Here is a 20,059-nt window from a genome sequence, read left to right as displayed (position 1 = left end):
TGCCGACAGCTCCGAGCCTGGAGCCTGCTTCGGATTCTGTGTCTCCCTCTGTCTCTGCCCCTCCCCTACTTTCTCTCTCTCTCACTCTCTCTGTCTCTCAAAAATAAACATTAAAAAAAAAATTTTTTTTTAAGGACAGCCTGTTGTATAGTTAACTCAGTAGATTGCTGTCCTTGAAATAAAAAATTGTCATCTCCCTCTCGCTGACTGTGCCAGTTGAGATATTACTGCCCTTGTGTTAAAGTAGCCATGGGTCTAAGGAGCTCTTATGCGTCCACATTTTTCAGGAATGCAAGGAGAGAAACACGTAACCACATGGAAGTCAGGTCTTAAGCATGCTTGTGGTAGCTGATTTCTTTTTTCTTTCATTTTCCAGGCTTTCCATAGTGTGCATTTAGAGGTGGTGAATTTAAAGATGCTTGTGTATTAAAACTGAATACATCCTCCAGCATTGTTGACCTGAGCTCCGATAAATTTTCTCTTCTGTTCTCCTGCCACCAAGTTGAATGCGAGTGAAAGTCGTTTATTGTGTTGGGTTGGGTTTTTTTTGTTTGTTTGGTTTTTTGTTGTTTTGTTTTTTATTTTTTTTGTTTGTTTGTTTTTTTGAGTGTGAAGAATTGCTGTTTCCTTAGTAGATCGTAGGTGATCCTTGAAAGCACTTTGGGTACCGTTTTTCTGTGATTTCTGGGCCGTTGGATAATGACAGAGGTTCATATACTGTAAAGATGGTTTAAATGATAGCATTTTTGTGAGTGTAAGATGCCAGGTAAATGTATACAGACCAATATTATCTTCCTCAAGAGTTGCTCGGCGGGTAGAATTAGTGTTTGGAGATGATTTGATTCCATTTATTTTATGCCAGTAAAACAGTCTTTAAGTCACGTTGCATATTATCAGTCCAAACCTCGGCAACTTAGTAAATAGGAGTTTGATCATTGGTCTTTTGAGAGATCAATACGAATATCAAGATTTGTCTCTGCTAAAGAGAGTAGTAAAGTCACGTTTGAAGGAAATGAAGGAAGGACTTAGTTTAAAGGTTGTTCAACAACTGTTTCTTGTAGTTGTTCCCTGGGATGGACGGGAATGTAGCAATGATGAATAAAATCATTAAAGTTCTTATAATCTAGTAGGGAAAAAGATGACCATAGGCCAACTTTCCTCTTAATTTAAGAAATTTTGTTTTACCTGCTGGTACAGCAAATGTTTTCATTCTCCTTAGATTGTCTTTATTTATTTACTTTTAATTTATTATTTTTGAGAGAGAGAGAGAAAGCACGTGAGTGGAAAGGGTCAGAGACAGAGACAGAGACAGAGAGAGAGAGACAGAGAGACAGAGAGACAGAGGACCCAAAGCGGGCTCTGTGCTGACAGCAGAGAGCTGGATGTGGGGCTCAAACTCAAGAGCCATGAGATCGTGACCTGGTGCAAAGCCAGATGCTTAGCCAACTGAGCCACCCAAGCGCCCCTAGATTGTCTTTAGATAAGGAATCAGTAAGGTCCTCAAATAATTGCTATCCCTGAATATCATGTGGGGATTCTTAAGTTCAACAATAAAACGCTTCGCACATGGGCAAAGCTCTTGTAACAGTAGATGACATCTACCAAAAGCATAATTTGTCTTGTATCATAACAAGATCTTTAGTGACTTTCCTTATTTTTCTTTTTTTTTTTTTTTTAAGTGTATTTATTTTTAGGGGGGGGAAAGAAAAGAGGGGGGGGGGGGGGGGAGAGAGAGAGAGCGGGGGGGGGGGAGAGAGAGAGAGAGAGAGAGAGAGAGAGAGAGAGAGAGAATCCTAAGCAGGCTTCGCCCTGGCAGTGAAGAGCCCTCCACGGGGCTTGAACTCATGAACCAGGAGATGATGCCCTGAGCCGAAGTCAAGAGTCGGACGCTTAACCGACTGAGCCAGGCGCCCCTCTGGTTTTTGTTAACATTAGATTTTGGCTTAACAAATGCAGGCTTATGTCACCTACTTAAACGTCACACCCTTAATGAGCAGGAGCAAGCAGTGTGGGAGGTGTTTTGGGTGCCTTCCTGTTTATGCTGTGCCCGCACAAAGTTGTGTTTGTGTTCGTGAGCATCCGGAAAGCTCTCGTTCCTCACTTTCAAACATCTAAGTGCTTCTCGCGCGACATCCCTGCACATTTCTATTAGGCAGCGAAGCCGTGAGCAGGGACACGGGCAAATTCAAGTCCTTTGGCCTTTGCTGAGGTACATGGGGTAGCATGTGACAGGAGGGGGAAAATACCAGGAGGAAAAAAAAAAAACCTAATTGACAAACAAATTTTGAGTTTCCTCTGCGAAGATTGAAAAAAATTATTCCCATGGAACTTCAGACAGCATTCCCTGGATTTTTTTTTTTTTTTACCTTGAATATTCAGGTTGAGAGGAAGAAAAATGACCAGGAATTAACCTAACTCAGAGTTGACAAAACATGAATTTGAGGTCATCTCAATCACAGTTCTCTTTCTTGAGTATGCCTTCTAACTGCAAATGAATCAACTTTAAATTGTGTTCAAATCCGGTATTCAAAAGGCAAGCAGAGGACAATACATCTGAATGCAGAAGTTGACTCTTAGAGTTAATGTAAAAAAGACATTCACGGGGCGCCTGGGTGGCTCAGTCGGTTGAGCGGCCGATTTCGGCTCAGGTCATGATCTTGCCGTCCGTGAGTTCGAGCCCCGCGTCGGGCTCTGTGCTGACAGCTCAGAGCCCGGAGCCTGTTTCAGATTCTGTGTCTCCCTCTCTCTGACCCTCCACCATTCATGCTCTGTCTCTCTCTGTCTCAAAAATAAATAAACATTATAAAAAAAAATAAAAAAAAAAAAACACATTCACGAGAAAATACTCGGGAAGTGAATGCACTGTTTAAGATCTCCATCATTTATCTACCTCATACTAAGATCTGCATTCTAATTCCTTTCCCTTACCTTGGAGAGACCACTTAGGGCAGTGCTGTGTTGTTCCCAGGAATTATTTGTCATGTTGGGCAGTTCATAGCTTCAGTGCCCACGTGGGTTCTTTGTTGATGAAAACCATTAGCCTCCAATGATTCAGAAAAAAGATTATTGGAATATAATGGCGAAAGAAAAAAAAAAAAAAAGAGTCTTTTGTAACAGCTAAGGGTCCCGTCAGTCCCCTGTCCAACCTTTTAGAAGTTTCCAGGTTTAAAATCCAGTAAGAACCTCCTGGATTCAATCTGGTGTGTTGCATCCTTAATTCATGTTCATGGCATATGGAGAATGAGAAATTAATGTCGGTTGATCTAATTAGGAATTAAGATGCTCTGTCATCTAATTCTCTGGGGTCTTTTTTGCTTATCTATTTTTATAGTCGGTAGAATACATAAAGCGTAGTGGGAGGAGGTCGGGAAGAGGAGAATGGAATTATTTCTGCAAAACCCATGTGATGGCAAGTGCTCTTTTTTCCTAAAATAATGAAAACAAACAGCAGCTTTTTTGTTCTTCTGACAGTTTGTGAATTAGGAGTACTTGTGGATAGGAGATACACATTAATTGGTATGACATGTTTTGGAAAATTAATGCGTTATGAAATGGTGACAGTTTTTTTTTTTTTTTAAACCAGGTTAAAAGGACTTGTTATTTTTATATTTGTAAAAAAAAAAGTTCAGTGCACGTATTTGTGAATATATAGGAATCGAAGTAGAGGGTTAAAAATGCTCTGTTTTCAGCCGCGAGAAAGAAATTAGCTGAGCTAATGATTATTTTTTAAACCACACACAGCCCTCTGCTTTACATCAGAATATAAAGTAAACTTGTATCTCTGTTGGAAAGCAGTGGCTCTCTGCAGTTCAGCCTAGTAGAAGCAAAGATACGCTACAAACCCTCCACTGAAACTTAGGCGAGCGTATCCTCCATCTTCAGAAACATTTGCGGTGACACAAGAAAATTATGTAAGAAATGCAGTCTGGTATGTCTTCGAAAAAATATCCTCTTGTTCCGAATAAAATAGCTTTAGACTATTGTGTGCTAAACAATTAATGCTTTTTTAGACAAAACTTGCGTTGCTTGTTGGCTTTCATTTTTTAGAAAAACGCATTTGCACATGCTTGAAATAGCCTTTTAGGCTAAAGAATGTAACTCACCAGGAAAACATGACTAATTCAGCACATCGGATGCAAAAGCTCTGAGCTTAGAAGCAAGCTCTTCTCAAGGTTTGGAACGGAATGTATTTTCGAAATGGTGGGGAGGAGACATGAACCGAGAAGATTGAGATTTAGATACCAAATGTGGTTAATTTCATACAATCATTTGATACAAATCTATATCCCAAACTTACCAAGTTTCACAAACTTCTCACATTGCTAACTCCTCCCCGCGATTCCTGGAAGCATCCTCTCACAAGCCCCAGGAAGGGGATTCAGCTGGACTCCTGTTTTCTCATAAAATCCTGGGCCACATCTCTGCCATATCTTCCCATGGGGCACCCCGTTCAGGACTCCGGGGTGCAGGGTCCAGTGCGTGTGAGGTCAGCACAGGCGTCGGGGCTTAGCAGAAAGGAGTCTAACTTTTTTTGAATTTACCCTCCTTGCTGAGGCCTTAAACTTTATTTCTCATTTGTGCAGCGAGAATAATCCTGCCTCATTGTTATGATGGAAAGATCGGGTAGATGTGAAAGTGTTTTTTTGACAGTTTTCAGAATGTGATGTTGCTGTGGTTAAGTGTGAATGTTATGTAGTGTGCCTGCCTCCAGCCAGGATCACGTTTCTTAGTAGTGCTCTGAGCGTGCTGGGGGGGCCTCGGGGCCCGCAAAGGAGGAGAGGGTCGTGTCTAAAATACCTGGCAACTTTTTACTCTCCTAAACACGCAGCCAAACAACCACCGGGCTTTAAGAGGGGTAAAGGCGCGTGTATTGAAAAATCTCCCATAGAACAATAAATTCCAGACATTTTTGATCACACATCGTATGTGTCAGATGTAAGCATGCTACCCTGTGGATTTATTTACGCATCAGTTTCCTACATGAATATTAACAAGCCCATGTACAGATTTTACAGCATATCTCAAAGCCAAAAAAAAGTAAGATTAAATATTTAGAAACCTTTTTAACACCATAAAAAAATCTTTTGCCCTCATTAAGAATGATTACTTTTTGAGTGAGCAGGGTAATTCATTTGCGTATTTTGAACATTTTGTTTTAACGCGGATCTCCCTCAAGCCTACCTCTAAGGTTCTTGCTGTATATTTTGATTCTTGGTCTTAACGGCTTTCATGGCTGAAAACTTGTGCCCACAAAGACGTCTAAACCCCAGTGGAAGGTGCATATCACTGGCCATTTGGACTAAACCCCCACATCCCTTGTCTCCACACGGCCTACCAGCTTTAGTCGACCTGACACAGGTTTTCGTTGACTTCGGGATGTTAAATTTCCTTCTCCCTGAAATCTCCCAAAGTTATCCAGAGGTACGCTGTTTTTGAAGTTTGGACAAAGCAACGCGAAACTCCCTGGCGAGATTTCTGATAGGCTAGAATAGCCAACTTCCAAGTTTCTAAGCGTGCTGATGCAAGAGTTTTCATAGGTGACACAGTCACATTGTTTTTGGCACCAAGGTCACAAAACAGTGGACACGTTTCCAAAAGTCCGTGTTTAGAATCTTCTCTTTCCAGAGCATGCGTGTCTCTTGAAAAGCAGTTATTTTCTCAACGCTGAGCCTCACCTTTACTTTGAAAGGATGCTTAAAGTGTGCTTCTTTCTTTCTTTTTTTTTTTTTTTTTTTTATTTATTTTTGAGACAGAGAGAGACAGAGCATGAATGGGGGAGGGGCAGAGAGAGAGGGAGACACAGAATCGGAAGCAGGCTCCAGGCTCCGAGCCGTCAGCCCAGAGCCCGACGCGGGGCTCGAACCCACGGACCGCGAGATCGTGACCTGAGCCGAAGTCGGACGCTCAACCGACTGAGCCACCCAGGCGCCCCTAAAGTGTGCTTATTTCTGAGCTGACAGGTTGCACACCAGCCACAGGCCCCTCTGATCCCTGCAGAGGTCCACACGTTCAGAAGGGTTGGCTTTTTGTAAAGGAAAAGCATGTGACTCATATCCCTTCTTAAAGTGCTTGGGCTCTGCTTCCTTCTCAACCACCGTTACACAGTGGTTCTGGGAGTATATGGAGTGATGTAGCAAATTCCAGAAGCAGACACGTGTTAGAACCATCTTCACTTTGATGCAACTGTGAAGTGAAGTTTCCAGGCTGTGGAGTTTGTCTTCACATATTGCCCAGTATCTTCTATGTCTGTGCTTAACAGCGTTTGCTGACAAAGGAATGAATGCATTTGAATGTGGTGCCATATTGGATTTCAAGCACGGTTGGCCATTTTTACCTTGGGAGGAACAAAAAGCCATACGTAGCGCCTATTCTGCTAGTCAGGGGACCTAGACAGGAGCTTCTTGGGGGGTCCTGGGTGGCCCAGTCGGTTGAGCATCCTACTTCGGCTCAGGTCATGATCTTGCAGTTCGTGGGTTCGAGCCCCGCGTCAGGCTCTGTGCTGACAGCTCAGGGCCTGGAGCCTGCTTCAGATTCTGGGTCTCCCTCTCTCCCTCTCCTCCCCCACTCGTGCTTGCTCTCTCTCAAAAATAAATAAATATTAATAATAAAAAAATTAAAAAACATCCTGGGGTGCCTGGGTGGCTCAGTCAGTTGAGCTTCTGACTTTGGTTCAGGTCATGATCTTGCAGTTGGTGAGTTCAAACCCCATATCGGTCTCTATGCTGACAGCTCAGAGCCTGGAGCCTGCCTTGGCTTCTGTGTCTTCTCTCTGCCCGCCCACCCCACTTGTGTGCACGCGCTCTCTCTCGCAAAAAATATTAAAAAAAAAAAAAAATCTTAAAGAAGTGAGTTTCTGTACACTAATCGTTAAATTAGTAAAATATCGAAGAGTGCTAAATTTGGTAGTTTAGTATTACATGATGTTAAACATTAAAATAACTACAGATGTCTGTGTTCAGTTTGAGTGCTTAGTTTTTAAATGACTTACGAATTTCAATTGCATGATGCTATCACCAGCTAATATCTCAAGATATCTTAGGGAAGGGCATTTGTATCAGTTAACCAGAAAGCAAGGGAGCCCACATTTTAAGTAGTGTTCTCAATAATTTCAGTTGTTTTTGAATCATTCTTGTCATATCCATTTAAATCATCAACGCTTGACCTCATAATTTGGCCAACAGAGAAAATGCCCCGGGAGCTCCGTTTTCTGCTAGCCCTGCCATATTCTTGTTAACAGGTGCTCGTGTTTTTAGTATTAGCTTCGGTCGCTTCTTTTCAGGCGTCTTTTTCAGCACGTGTCAGCTTTGTGAGGGTTAATTTAGCTTAGTTAAAACCAGACGGTATATTCTGTGAGTGCACTCAGCCGGGCACGTGTAAACTACAATCCGTTGTAATACACGAGACATGGACGAAGTTGTGATCTACCCACTGCCGGCCCCTCCAAGTAGGGGTTCTTACTGTTTTTCTTCAAGTGGTCTCCCTTACAGCATATATGGAGTGATGTAGCAAATTCCAGAAGCTACATGTGACAGACATGTGGACTGAGGAGGTAACATACACTTAACAAAAGTTATTTTTCGTTGACAAAAAAAATAAATAGAAATTCTCCCTTATCTTTGCTAGGAGCGTGCACTCTTTGCTGGGGAACATTGCCTTGTAGTTCTATGATATGCCCCTGGGTTAGAAGCCACAGGAGTGCTTTGGTTTTCCCTCCGTCATTGTTATGAAAATAACACGTGAGAAACTTCACCCCCACCCCGTATCTCTAAACCCGCTTCCTGTAGCTTGTATGTTCCTCCTGTACGTTTCATATAAAATACACGAATGTAAAACCTTTCTCAAAAGCCTGCATGGGAGCGGGGCGCCTGGGTGGCTCAGTCGGTTGAGTGCCCAACGTCATGATCTCCCAGTTCGTGGATTCGAGCCCCGAGTCGGGGCTCTGTGCCGACAGCTCAGAGCCTGGAGCCTGCTTCGGATTCTCTCTCTCTCTCTCTCTCTCTCTCTCTCTCTCTCTCTCTGCCCACCCCCTCCCCACCCCCTCCCCCGCCACTTGTGTGTGTGCCTGCGAATGCACGCAGTCTCTCTCAAAAATAAACATGAAAAAAAAACCTGCATGGGAGCATAGTAAACACATCTTGCTTTTTTTGCACTAACAACTATTTCTTAAAGAACTTCCCATGTTAGCACACAGGTATACCTAATGATAATTAACCCTGGTATTTACTTCTATATTTCTAGGTAATATGCTTATCCTCTGTCTATGAATCTGTCAATTGTAGAATTTTCTGTTGACTTTCTGCCATGATAGATGAGGCTGTACCTCTCCTACGCCTTTTCTTTTTCCCCCTCTCACCCCTCTTTTTGGTTAACATAATAACACAGCTTTTGGTTAAAGTGATAGTGTTTACCCTTCTGTGTCTCATTTGAGTATTTAGTAGAATGCTGAATTTGATAACTTAGTATTACGTGGTGTTAAATATCGCTGAAAAAGAGGTTTCTTTCAGTCCCTCTTTCGTGTTAGAGACCTTCCTCACGTGTCTGGTGGTTCACTGCTATCCATTCAAATTTAGGAATGAGAGGGGCGCCTGGGTGGCGCAGTCGGTTAAGCGTCCGACTTCAGCCAGGTCACGATCTCGCGGTCTGTGAGTTCGAGCCCCGCGTCAGGCTCCGGGCTGATGGCTCGGAGCCTGGAGCCTGTTTCCGATTCTGTGTCTCCCTCTCTCTCTGCCCCTCCCCCGTTCATGCTCTGTCTCTCTCTGTCCCAAAAATAAATTAAAAAAAAAAAAAACGTTGAAAAAAAAAAATTTAAAAAAAAAAATTTAGGAATGAGACTAGGAAACAGATGGCCAGTTCTGGGTATGTGGGGTGGCGACGCTTGTTGGCCGGGGGGCTCTCAGGTGAACACGCTTAGGGCGTGTCTAGCCTTCCTCTCTTTGCCCACTACTGGTGGAGTTTTCTCTGGGGGCTTTCTCCAGAGAGGGAGCCTCCGGTGTCCCCACAGGGAGTGGCCAAGCATGATCACAGCAGAGCAGAGGGTGGGGGCTGGGGTCCTGATGGTGAGAATGGAGATTTCCATTCGTCCTGGGCCCCAGCTCACCCTGCTCTGTGCCCGGCGTTCCCAACTCTGAAGCCTCTTGGGTACAGGTCTCTAAAGACGCAATCCCCTGTCTCCCCCAGGGTGCAACAGTGGCTGGCAACAGACAACACGCTTTCTGCTTCCTGAACTCCAGGCGTCAGACCCTCTGCATCCACGCGAGCTGAGCGGCCGGTGGCAGCTTTCTTTCCTCTCACATCAGTGAACAGTGCTCTATTTTCTGTCTTTTAAAACTTAGCTGAAATGTTCTCCTCGAGTGTTGTCTGCGGTCCAGTTTTCTTTTGTCATGGTTGTTTTTTCCATCTCTGACTTCCTTTATTATCATTTTAGCAGGGTTTCTGGAAGGGAAGGCGATAAAAATGCATGGTCAGTTCGTCACTTAAAACAGGGATCCAGGAAAGCTATAAAAACTTCATGATGGTAACCTTCCTCATATTGTTCTTGTCGTGGCAATAAAACAAGCTGATCCTCTGTTCTGTTCATGGAAAGAAAAACAAAAGTCCATTCCTGACAGAATCAGGAATTCAGTGCTTCCCTCCTAGAATCTTAATATAGGTTCCCAACTAGGAAGTTTCCTGAAGAAATCCTTTAAAAAAAAAAAAACAAAACTGAACTGGGGCGCCTGGGTGGCTCAGTCGGTTAAGCGTCCGACTTCGGCTCAGGTCAGGATCTCACGGTTCGCGAGTTCGAGCCCCACATCGGGCTCTGTGCTGACAGCTTGGAGCCCAGAGGCAGCTTCAGATTCTGTGTCTCCTTCCCTCTCTGCCCCTCCTCCTGCTCACACTCTGTCTCTCTCTCTCTCTCAAAAATAAATAAACATTAAAAAAAAAAAAAAGATTCCTGGGTCCAGGAATTCAAATGATGTCATCTCCACATGGCTCTTGTCTCTGATCCCACCTTTCCTGTCTGTCAACCATGCGACCTTCTGGAGACGGGATGAAGACATGGTCACTGGCAACTGCAGGTGTACAAGTTCAGTTTAGCATCCCTTCCATGTCTTTGTGCCCATTTCAGTGAAGGACCAAGATCATACAGTGTCGTTGATTATTCATATCGGAGCTGTGAGCTTCTCTTCCTACCTTTGTCCCTGTCTGCCTGCACCCATATAAGTAAAACACTCCATGAGGTCATCCGTTTCCTCCAGGAATTAAGAAACCCCCTCTGGAAAGCTGGTTTGCAATTCACTTTTATTTGTGGGACTGCCTCCCATGCAGACATCAGAGCCCAGCGGTGGCTGAAACCCTAGAATGAGTGAGGTCATCTAGTGATGTCTATAGGGTGCGGTGGGACCTGTGCCCTGCCAGCGGGTGCGTCCCCGCTGGTCCTCACGCCAGATGATGCCAGGCAAGATGCCAGACCTTGCTGTTTTTTCCAAAGACGCCAGAAATCCAAATCGGTACGTAAAATTTTCGCAAGCCTGAAAAAACAAATTGGTAATTAATTCAAGCATTTTCTAAATCCCTCTCTGGGCCAAACAGCACATCGTTTGCAATCCCTTGCCTCCTCAAACTCATTTTTTAAAGTATCAAACGGGATCGAGAGAGCAGGAGCAATGGGCTCAAGGTTAGGTGGCGAGGGAGTGGCATCACAGACCTCCTGACTCCAAGCCCGGGTCCTTTTGAACAGACCACGTTCCCACTGCAGGGTCTCGTTTTCGTTGGCAACATTTTTCTTGCAGGTCTTAAAGCCAGTGCCCCTTCTGCAAAAAGCCTATAAAATTTTGGCCTTCATTCAATAGTTTCATGTCGGAATCAGTGGTTCACGAGAGGTAAAATTTTAGCATGACTTCATTCTTTTGGATGAGGCTGGCGTCGGGCCAGCCGGCAAGGAACACCCGTCAGAAGTCTGAGCTCGCAGATACCGAGTTGACAGACGGTAGATGGTTGTGCCTGTGTTATAAATTAAGACTCTAACTGAGAGTTTAAATATTTCTGATGACATTTTCATTTTAGTCAAGTAGCCGTTTATCAAAAGATTGACTTAACGATCCTTGTGCGACAGGAAAAAAATGCCCGTAAGTGTATTACTTTGGGCTTTGGAGTTTATAGCTGTTGGGATGTGACAGACCTTTGTGCTTTGATTTGTCTCTACTCAGCTTTGCTATCGGAGCGGTTTTATCGGGCTCATCCACATAAAGCATTTATTTGTCTAGACGTTTGAAGATAGCTCCCATTTCAAAAGCAGGCTTTAATTAAAATACGCTTGCATTTTTTATTTTGTCCTCTCTGCAAATACAAAGATATTAACTTTTAAAAAATAGTTTTTAATGAATAGTGACGGAGCAGCTGTGGAAAATTGACCTCTTGCCTCAAGACAAATAAAAATACACTTCGCAAACATTTGCAGCTGCCTGTTTTTTTCCTACGTCTGTAATTGACTCTAATTTGCTCTGCCTGCCCCTCTGAACCCTCTGGACTTTTCAATTCCTGTTCCGTTTGCAGTCTGAGTTATAATGAGAGCCACACCATTCCCAGCGAGGGCTACATCCCTGAGTCATATTGAGACAGTTTTTAACATTCTTAATTATTTCAAGCTATATTTGTTACAAGATTTATATAAAATTATTTCCAACTGAGAGCTGGTGCTCAAGTAAATGGGTATTTTTTTTTTTTTAAGATTTTATTTCTAAGGGATCTCTACACCCCCAAGCAGGGCTCAAACTCATAACCCCGAGACCAAGAGTTGCACGCTCTACTGACTGAGCCAGCCAGGTGCCCTGTGACTGGATATTTTTCTAATGGGAAATAAGACATTACAAATTAGTAAAAATCAGATTAAAAAAAATCTTAGGCAATCTCCCCTCCATCCCCGTCCCCCAAATTTACTAAGAAAATCGGTAAAAGAAAGGGAAAATGGTGCCTTTATGATATTTTTTTATTCTAAGGACATTCTGATTGCTATCTCAGTCATAAAATAAGATATATATTTGGTATATATATTGGATATATTTGATATATATTTGGTATATATATTTGGTATATAAACTGCTGGTGAGATCCCCATTTTACAAACTAATAAATGTAACAAGTTTTTAGAAGCCAACTCCCAGGCATTTGGAAGGGGCCCAACATAGGTATTAACACCTAATTGGGGCAATTGTATGTCAACCAGACAGCCTGTCTAATCTGCTAACGTTTATTGTTACAACTCTCAAAGCTGGGTCCCTCTTCCCTGCTCCTTGTCAAGATCCCCACCCTCCCCAGAAGCGGAGACCGAAGACTGCCCTGGGGAAGAGCTTGGGGAGGGAAGTACAGTCTCCATGACCTTTCACACTGCAGAAAATGTTTTCTTAGAAGCTCGCCTGAGGTCATTTTGTATACCTTTGGGGGGAAACCAGTGAAGGCTCTGATTCACGTTTAAATGGCCCTGCTGTTTGTGGAACCAAGAGAAACGGAAGGCATCAGAAGTTCCAGCTGTGATTTGTTCCAGTATCTCTGCGAACACCTTCAACTGTTACCTCCTGGAAGTAGGAATTTTAGTTTTCTACTCCTTCACTTCCAAAAGCCAATGAACCCTAGGGCGGAAATGTTGAAAGTGAATTATTTGGTGGGAAGGATCTTTCTATGCTTATTAACCAGAGAGTCACAAAGGAATTGTGTGTGTGTGTGTGTGTGTGTGTGTGTGTGTGTGTGTGTGATGAGTCCACTAAGTGGATAGTATCTATTTTGAGATACTGTCATGAAGGGATATATGGAGGGGAAGAGGACATTTTTGACATTAATGGCGAACTTGGACCGCTTTTGTAATTGTGAAGTCAGAATCCTTTTGTAGACCAGAAGCGATTGAGAAATTTGTAAAGTCTAGGGAATCTGATTTGACATATTTATTAATCGATTTCCCTAAGAAATTAATTAAAGTTAAAATAGTATCCCAAACAACAGTCATGTCAAGCTCTGCATCAGGTTCTTTTTCCCATTGGGTCCTTACTGATCTTGAGTCTTACTCAGGTTTATCACCCTGCAGCTTACTCACTTTATTTTTATTACCAAATTGTATTTTTAAATGTGCACTCATATTTAGGTGGTCGGAAGGTTGTGTGAGAGGTTAAGAAAGCCCACTTCAATACGTATCTTGAGATTTAAAAAAAAATTTTTTTTTTAAATATTTATTTATTTTTGAGAGAGATCGAGCAAGAGAGGGGAAGGGGCAGAGACAGAGGAAGACACAGAATCTGAAGGAGGCTCCAGGCTCTGAGCTGTCAGCACAGAGCCCGACGCGGGGCTCGAACCCACAAACCGTGAGATCATGACCTGAGCTGAAGTCCGATGCTTACCCAACTGAGCCCCCCAGGTGTCCCTGGAGATTTTTTGAAGAGGGATATATGAAATGGCCTTTTAAGGTAATTCTCACTCGTGGGGTGCCTGGGTGGCTCAGTCTGTCAAGCGTCCGACTCTTGATTTCAGCTCAAGTCATGATCTCACGGTTTCGTGAGTGCGAGCCCCACGTCTGTGCTGACAGTGCAGAGCCTGCTTGGGATTCTCTCTCTCCCTCTCTGTCTACCTCTCCCCTACTCGCTCTGTCTCTCTCAAAACAAATAAATAGACTTTAAAAAAAAGAGAGAATTCTCACTCTTGGCATCCCATCTGGCCCCAATCCTAGATGGGTGCACTGCTCTGAAAACAGCTCCCACCCACCACCTATGCCTGTAGATTCGGCTACCCCCTGTTCCATCTCAATATGGCATAATTTTTAGTGACTGTCTATCCTAATCAGATTAAATATCTCTGTATCTCCACATGAGAGGTGCTCTTTGGCGGGGGTGTCTTTCTGTGTGTGTATTCTTGACTGAGTGAAAACCGATTATTAAACAAATGTGCTTGAGTAAGTAATTGCTTTGGAAATCAACTGTGTGTCCTTCCGTTTATAATTTGTTGTGATTTGGGGAGGTTTGAGGAATTTTTTCACTTTCCCTTTTTTGAAGTGACAAGTATTGTCAGATAGCTTTTCAGCGATACAGGTCTTTCCAAATTTAGAGTGCACGTACTGAAACCGTAGCTGATATAATTGTAGCAGACCGTGGGGCATATTCAATTAAATATACGTTTAATAATTCATTCTCAATATGCATGTAGTTATTCCCCTTTTTAAAAAAATAAGGAATCTTTTAGAAATTTTGGACACAGTGGAAGACTTAAGTTTCAGGTGAACCGTTTTTCTTAAGCCCTACACCCAGTGGACATCTTAGGAAGTTGCTGTGGGTCTGACCTCATAGGCAGTCAGGTGCTCCAAAGGATCTTAGGGTCAGCCCATTCCCACTGTCTGAATTTTATATTTGAGGTAACTCAAGTGAGTTGCCTGAGCAGGCTGGGTTAGTTTACCTCGTCTCACTAACCCTCAGTTTCTTTATCTGGAAAGAGGGGATAACGATAGTATCTACTTCACTCTGTTGCACAGATCAGATAAGATACTGTACCTGAAGAGCTTAATGTGATGCTTTGTGGGTGTCCCCTAAGTATTAGCAAGGTTAATACCAGGTATTAAAGCGAGGGAGGCAAAGGTGAGCCTCGACCTCGAAGCTCTCCCCATCCTCTTCCTTCACCACTCCCCTCTACACATGTTCTCTCTGCTCTCCCCCACCCTTGACTTATATGTGGACACTTTGTCCTAAACCTTGGTACTAACCCTCCCTGCATCCCTTTGCCCTGGTTTCTATGGTTTTTGTTGAAGCTGACAACAAAACTTCTTTATTTGTTGTCCTTTTTTAAAGTTTGTTGATTTATTTTGAGAGAGAGGATGCATGAGCAGGGGAGAGGCAGGGGGAGAGAGAGAGGGAAAGAGAGAGAGAGAATCCAAAGCAGGCTCTGTGCTGTCAGCACGTAGCCCGATGCAGGGCTCAATCTCACGAATTGTGAGATCTTGACCTGAGCCGAAATCAGGAGTCAGATGCTGAACCAACTGAGCCACCCAGGCACCCCTATTTGATGTCTTATGTCGGACCCCCACATTGTCCATATTGACGCCCAATGGCCAAGTGGAAAAGCAGAGCTTGTCCAAACCTGTCTGTTTTGGGGGTGACTGTGTGGCATAAATGGAAATGAGGCCCTTCCCAGGGCCCTGGGGGATGCATCCTATAGCTTGGCTGCATGGGGGCATTTACAATACTTTTATGCTGTTGAGCTTTATAGGAGCATGAATATGACTGTCAGTACACATAGAAAATGAAAAAATATTTGCCGAAGTGGTTGGACAACTATGAAGTACAAATAAAACCTTTGCGAGCATAATTTGTTCTGGAAACATGCTTATAATCCAAAGCACCTGTATATCAAAGCAAATTTCCCCATAGGAAATAATGGAAACTCGGATGATTCGTTCCACAACCCAAAAATATTCACATAAAAATGGTTACAATACTGTAATATAATACGAGATAATAAAATACAAAATATAAAGAAAAACAAACAAATTGACCCACACTTACCTTTGAAAACCATTGTGGCTGGTGTGGGAGAGACAAGAGAGAGTTATTGTGTAGGACCACTTTCACTGTCGCTTACGGAATCACCGCCATCTATTGGCTCAATAGAATCTTCTTCTGCATGGGGGCCATTGTATATGCTCACACAGATGTTGACTACAGTACTAATAAACTTGCAATATACCGTATTTAATGTAACTGGCAATAAGGTGGCAGAGGAAAGGGTCTATATCTGCAGGCAGCCTGACCTACAATGAAGCCAAGCATTCATAAGCTTCCTCTTGTATGAAAAGCAAAGGACTGTCCATAGGTGCTTTAGAGTGACAAAAAAAACACACAAGTGCCATTTGTGGGCACCTTCCGACGTTCTGAAAAATCACTGATTTCTGTGAAACACCACGGCCTGAGACTGAGCATCAGAGCATGGGAGACGATCACCCACAATCCCGCAGTGTGAGAGAAAGAAGAGCCATTGGCTCAGTTGTGATCACGTGGCATTCGGTGTCATGTCACAAACTACTCCTCTTGCAAGACATCGTTCACTTATCCGGTTAAAATTGATTAGAAATGGTTGCTCGTCTTGCGGAACACTCGCAGAACGCGTGACTCACCACCCAGGGTTTTACTGCACTTCGCAAGTATAACGTATGAGCGCATTTCTGTTGTGAGAGTTTATTGAGTATTTGCAATCCGAGGAACTTTAAATGTGGCCTTAATAAGATAGCTAGTGCTTTCAATGTACTGTTTAGTTAACCCAATAAAATTTTCGTCAGCTCCAAAACCACTGTTATCTCCATAAAGTTAAAACTATTTGGATTTCATAATGTATGCTTAATTTTATTGCGGGGGGGGGGGTGGTGTCATTCCTTCCTTCAACGTAGTTAACACAATTGTTTTATTTCCTTTCATGGATATTACATAGCGTATGTCAATTATAGCTATGTATCTGTGTCCCCTAGGTAAGTGTCTAGAAAAGAGAAAAATGTGCAAATGCTTTGTTAAATACGAATAATAGACGTAAACTAGTGGTGATGATAATCATTGCTACCTTCGTTACCAGTTTCGCGATGGGCCACGTGGAATGGTTGGGGCAGATAGAATGCCAAACTGGTAAAGTTTTCTCCCACGAAAGGCTTTGAAACCCAAGAATTTTGTCCTGAAATCTGAGCATTAGCAACCCAAAGCTCTGTGTGGAACATAGAAATTAACAAACGGGATTAACTTAACCTTATTCAAGATAACAGCTCATTGTCATTACCTCCATGAGCTCAAGAATGTGAACTAGAAACAAGGATATATTTTGATTTGTGTGCTGTCAGACTAAAGGAGAAATTATCCAGGAAGTTAAATAGCCTTTCAGTTACTGGGCAGCCCTATAATTAAATACATGTTGATGAAAACGATGAATTTTGTGTATGGGTGAGCCCATGTGGCAACAAAATGTGCTTATAGAAGAAGATAATATAGGGGCTCATGGGCACACTATTGAAAAAACATTGTTTACTAATTAAAAGCTTTTAAATGGTAGGTCCTCGGGTTTGTGAAGCGTTTGTTCACAGGTCATGAAATCTAGCTACTCGTAATCTGACCGAGTGGTTTGTGGGGAGAGAACTTCTGGGGAAAAGAGAAACCCAAAGGAAACGTGAAGCTATTGTGAATGAAAGATAAAATGCTCGTAAAGTAGCTGTCTGATATAACCCAGAATCGGGCTGCTACGCGATTATAAAGGGATAGATATACCAGGATACGTTGTAATCTGCAAAACAAGAGACTTGCTAGGATCTCTAAGATTCTCTTTTAATTTTCTCTTTTGGGTATATGTAAACCAAGGAGTGAGCGTAATCACGTTTCATCTCTTTTCTGCTCTAATAATGAAGGTGCGACATTCCCCACATCCTGGCGTGCTCTGATGTGTGAAGCTGGGATTTGTAGCAAGAAGTAAAAGTATGCATTTTCCAGACATTTAAATGAAACACTAGTCACATCTCCTCGTCCGGCTAGGGCCACATCGAGCTTCCCTCCCTCCCAGGAGCTGTCAGCACCTGCTCTCAGTGCCTGTGGCACTTACTTTCTAGACCCCAATATTTCTTCTCTGCTGCTTTGTATTTCACTGTGTGTGCGTGCTGCCCGTGACCCGTGTCAACCGTCGTGGAAAACTCTGGTCAGAGAGCATTTTGTACCGACTTCCCACGTCCAAATGATTATCCTGGAACTCCATTGCTCTTTATGTCACACTCGACTAACCAAAACCTTGAACCTGAAGGACCCCAGCCGTCCTCCGCCTCTGCACCCACACCCTGAGGCCGAGCTCTGCCCGGGATGTCACACCACGAGTTCGTTTGGTTCCCTGTAACTTAACCATCACAGACCACAGATGGACTCCCAGCTCTGCCCGGAAGCCCAGCCCCATTTCCCTCGTCAGACTCCTTCTCCCACGTTCTGTGGCCCGTCTTTCAAGTTCTCGGTGTTCTCTCCAGGCCTCTGAATCCACCTCCCACGCCCCCCGCCCCGGCCTGCCTCTCGCACAGTCGATGGCCACGGCTCCTCCTTCCCGCGGAGGTTTGCCAGTGGACGGGAACTGCTGTCTTCCCTCAGACTCGGCCAGTTCCACACAACCCCTTCCTTTTCCCCCTCCTGGTAGAGGAGCCACCTCCCCACCTCCCTTTCCTTCATGCCCGCCCTGGATCCCCCAGCCCAACTCCCACCGCGAGGTGACAGCGCGCTTCCCTTTCTCCTTTGCAGGCTCATCCGCCTGTCCATGCTGTTAACCATTGATGACTGCATTCAAGGCTGCTTTTAGGCCCTCCTGCCCTCGCTCGCTGCTCTCCAGCTTCCTTCCTTTACTCCCGAGGAAGAACCCCTGTCTCATATACAGATAATGCGTATTTTTATCTCCCGCCCCTGCCTCCCCTGGGAACTTCAGGGCCGCGTGGCCACCTGCCCACCTTGACGTCAACATTTAAGACATCTGAAGAGCACATCAGATTTAACAAGTCCCAGACTGAACTCTCCTCCTAAAATGCTCTCGGTAAATGGAATCGCGGTCTTTCCACTCACTCAAGTCCATGTCTTTACCATTTCAGTGTCAGCGGAATCTACTTCCTTTGTGTCTGCTGCCTCCCCGCTTCGCCCGGCTTCTAGCCTCTCCTCGAGTTCCACAGTAGCCTCTTACAGCCCTTGTCTGCGTGCGGTTCAGCCCCATCCTGTCATGTGCCCTCTTGATTTCTGCCTTCCTCACACGTTAACCTTTTATTTCTCTAGTTAACTGTGCCCTCCTCCCGCCACAGGGCCTTTGCACCTGTGACCCTACTTTCTGGAACCCTCCCACCTGCCTTCTGCTCAAGTCTAGCTCCTTCCATCATTCCTGCCCCCGTCTATGCTTTGTCATGCTTGCTCCCAGCCTGATGTCCTTCCCTCTCCCGACACTTGTCATTGTTTGAATTTTACACGTGTGCACTTTTTCTGTCGATGCGCGTGCCCCTCTGGACTGTAGGCACCGCGAGGGTGAACGCGGTGTTTGTGCAGCGCTCAGCCCAGAGCAGACACTCACGGCTGGCACTTCTTGCTTTCTTTCTAAAGCAGATACTGTTGCCAGGTCTGATCCCAACAGCCTGAGGCGTCCGAATGCAGGGATTTGGTTGTTCCTGCTTCCAAATCCGGTTTCGCTTTTTCAGTAACCACGCAGAACCTAGCTTGTGATAGGAATCTTATTATCATGTTCCCTCCAGCTTTTTTCTGTATAACTTGGGGAACGCGATGTGAAGTGATTGCTTCTCACCTTGCCCTTTGCCAACCCTGTAAACGCCCTGTTTTTACGGACACTCTTTGGTTTGCACAAGATACCGAAAAACCGATTTATCATCCAGCTTTGTTCTAATTGTGCTCCTCACCAGACTTGGTTTTCGGTTCTGATTCTCTTGTTTCCAAACTTTGGTATTCCAGTGCTGATATAAAGATACACGTTTTTAAATTTTTCACAGATATACTGAGAATTGTTTTCTATTTAAGAGACTTGAGTGACATGAGTAGGAAAGAATGCATGATTTAAAATTAGTCTAGTGTTCTTGTTAAGTGGCAGTTTCGTACATGGACCGTAATATGGAGATTCTAGTAATATAGTATACAGTAGGCTAAAAGTGATTTCTGATTAAGTTACTGAAATACTTTGGAAGGAACAGAATGGTAATTTGGCCTTGCACAATGCGTTTGATACAGAGTTCTATCAAGAAAACTCTCTGGATAGAACATCCATGTATGCAGGTTAAAGATTAACGGGTGGTTGTAATGAAGCTTGTTTGGGATGAATATAAAGTGCTTGTAAATTATAATCTACTCCAATGAATCTTAAGGGATTATTCTGATGATTTCATTCTAGAATTAGATGATATCATTTGCCGTTTTAAACATCTGCTGCCGTATTTTATATCTGTACTTCCCAAACTCTGCCAAGGTGCCCTGGGGCACTGCAGCAAATTTCCCAGGAGTGCCAGGGATATTTGAGAATTTCCAGAGGAATGTGGTAGATACTCAGCATCTGTGAGATACCA

At 43.8% G+C, this 20,059-nt stretch overlaps 1 protein-coding gene across 6 annotated transcripts in view; it reads left to right on the top strand.

The window, feature by feature from the left end:
* The window catches only part of PIP4K2A (phosphatidylinositol-5-phosphate 4-kinase type 2 alpha), a 183,993-nt gene that overhangs the window by 90,858 nt on the left and 73,076 nt on the right, over positions 1–20,059 (top strand). The window contains exon 1 of one of the 6 annotated variants that reach the window (XM_049624679.1): positions 17,644–18,540. The exons of the other annotated variants lie outside the window; for them this stretch is intronic. Coding sequence (XP_049480636.1) covers positions 18,532–18,540 — 9 coding nt within the window. The 5' untranslated portion in view covers positions 17,644–18,531. Of the gene's footprint in view, positions 1–17,643; positions 18,541–20,059 lie in introns of those variants that run through there. 6 annotated transcript variants of the gene reach the window in all.

This window comes from Panthera uncia, chromosome B4 (assembly GCF_023721935.1).
Source record: "Panthera uncia isolate 11264 chromosome B4, Puncia_PCG_1.0, whole genome shotgun sequence".
Taxonomy (NCBI): domain Eukaryota; kingdom Metazoa; phylum Chordata; class Mammalia; order Carnivora; family Felidae; genus Panthera; species Panthera uncia.
Note: the sequence above shows the minus strand (reverse complement) of the source record. Positions and strands in the feature narration are given on the sequence as shown.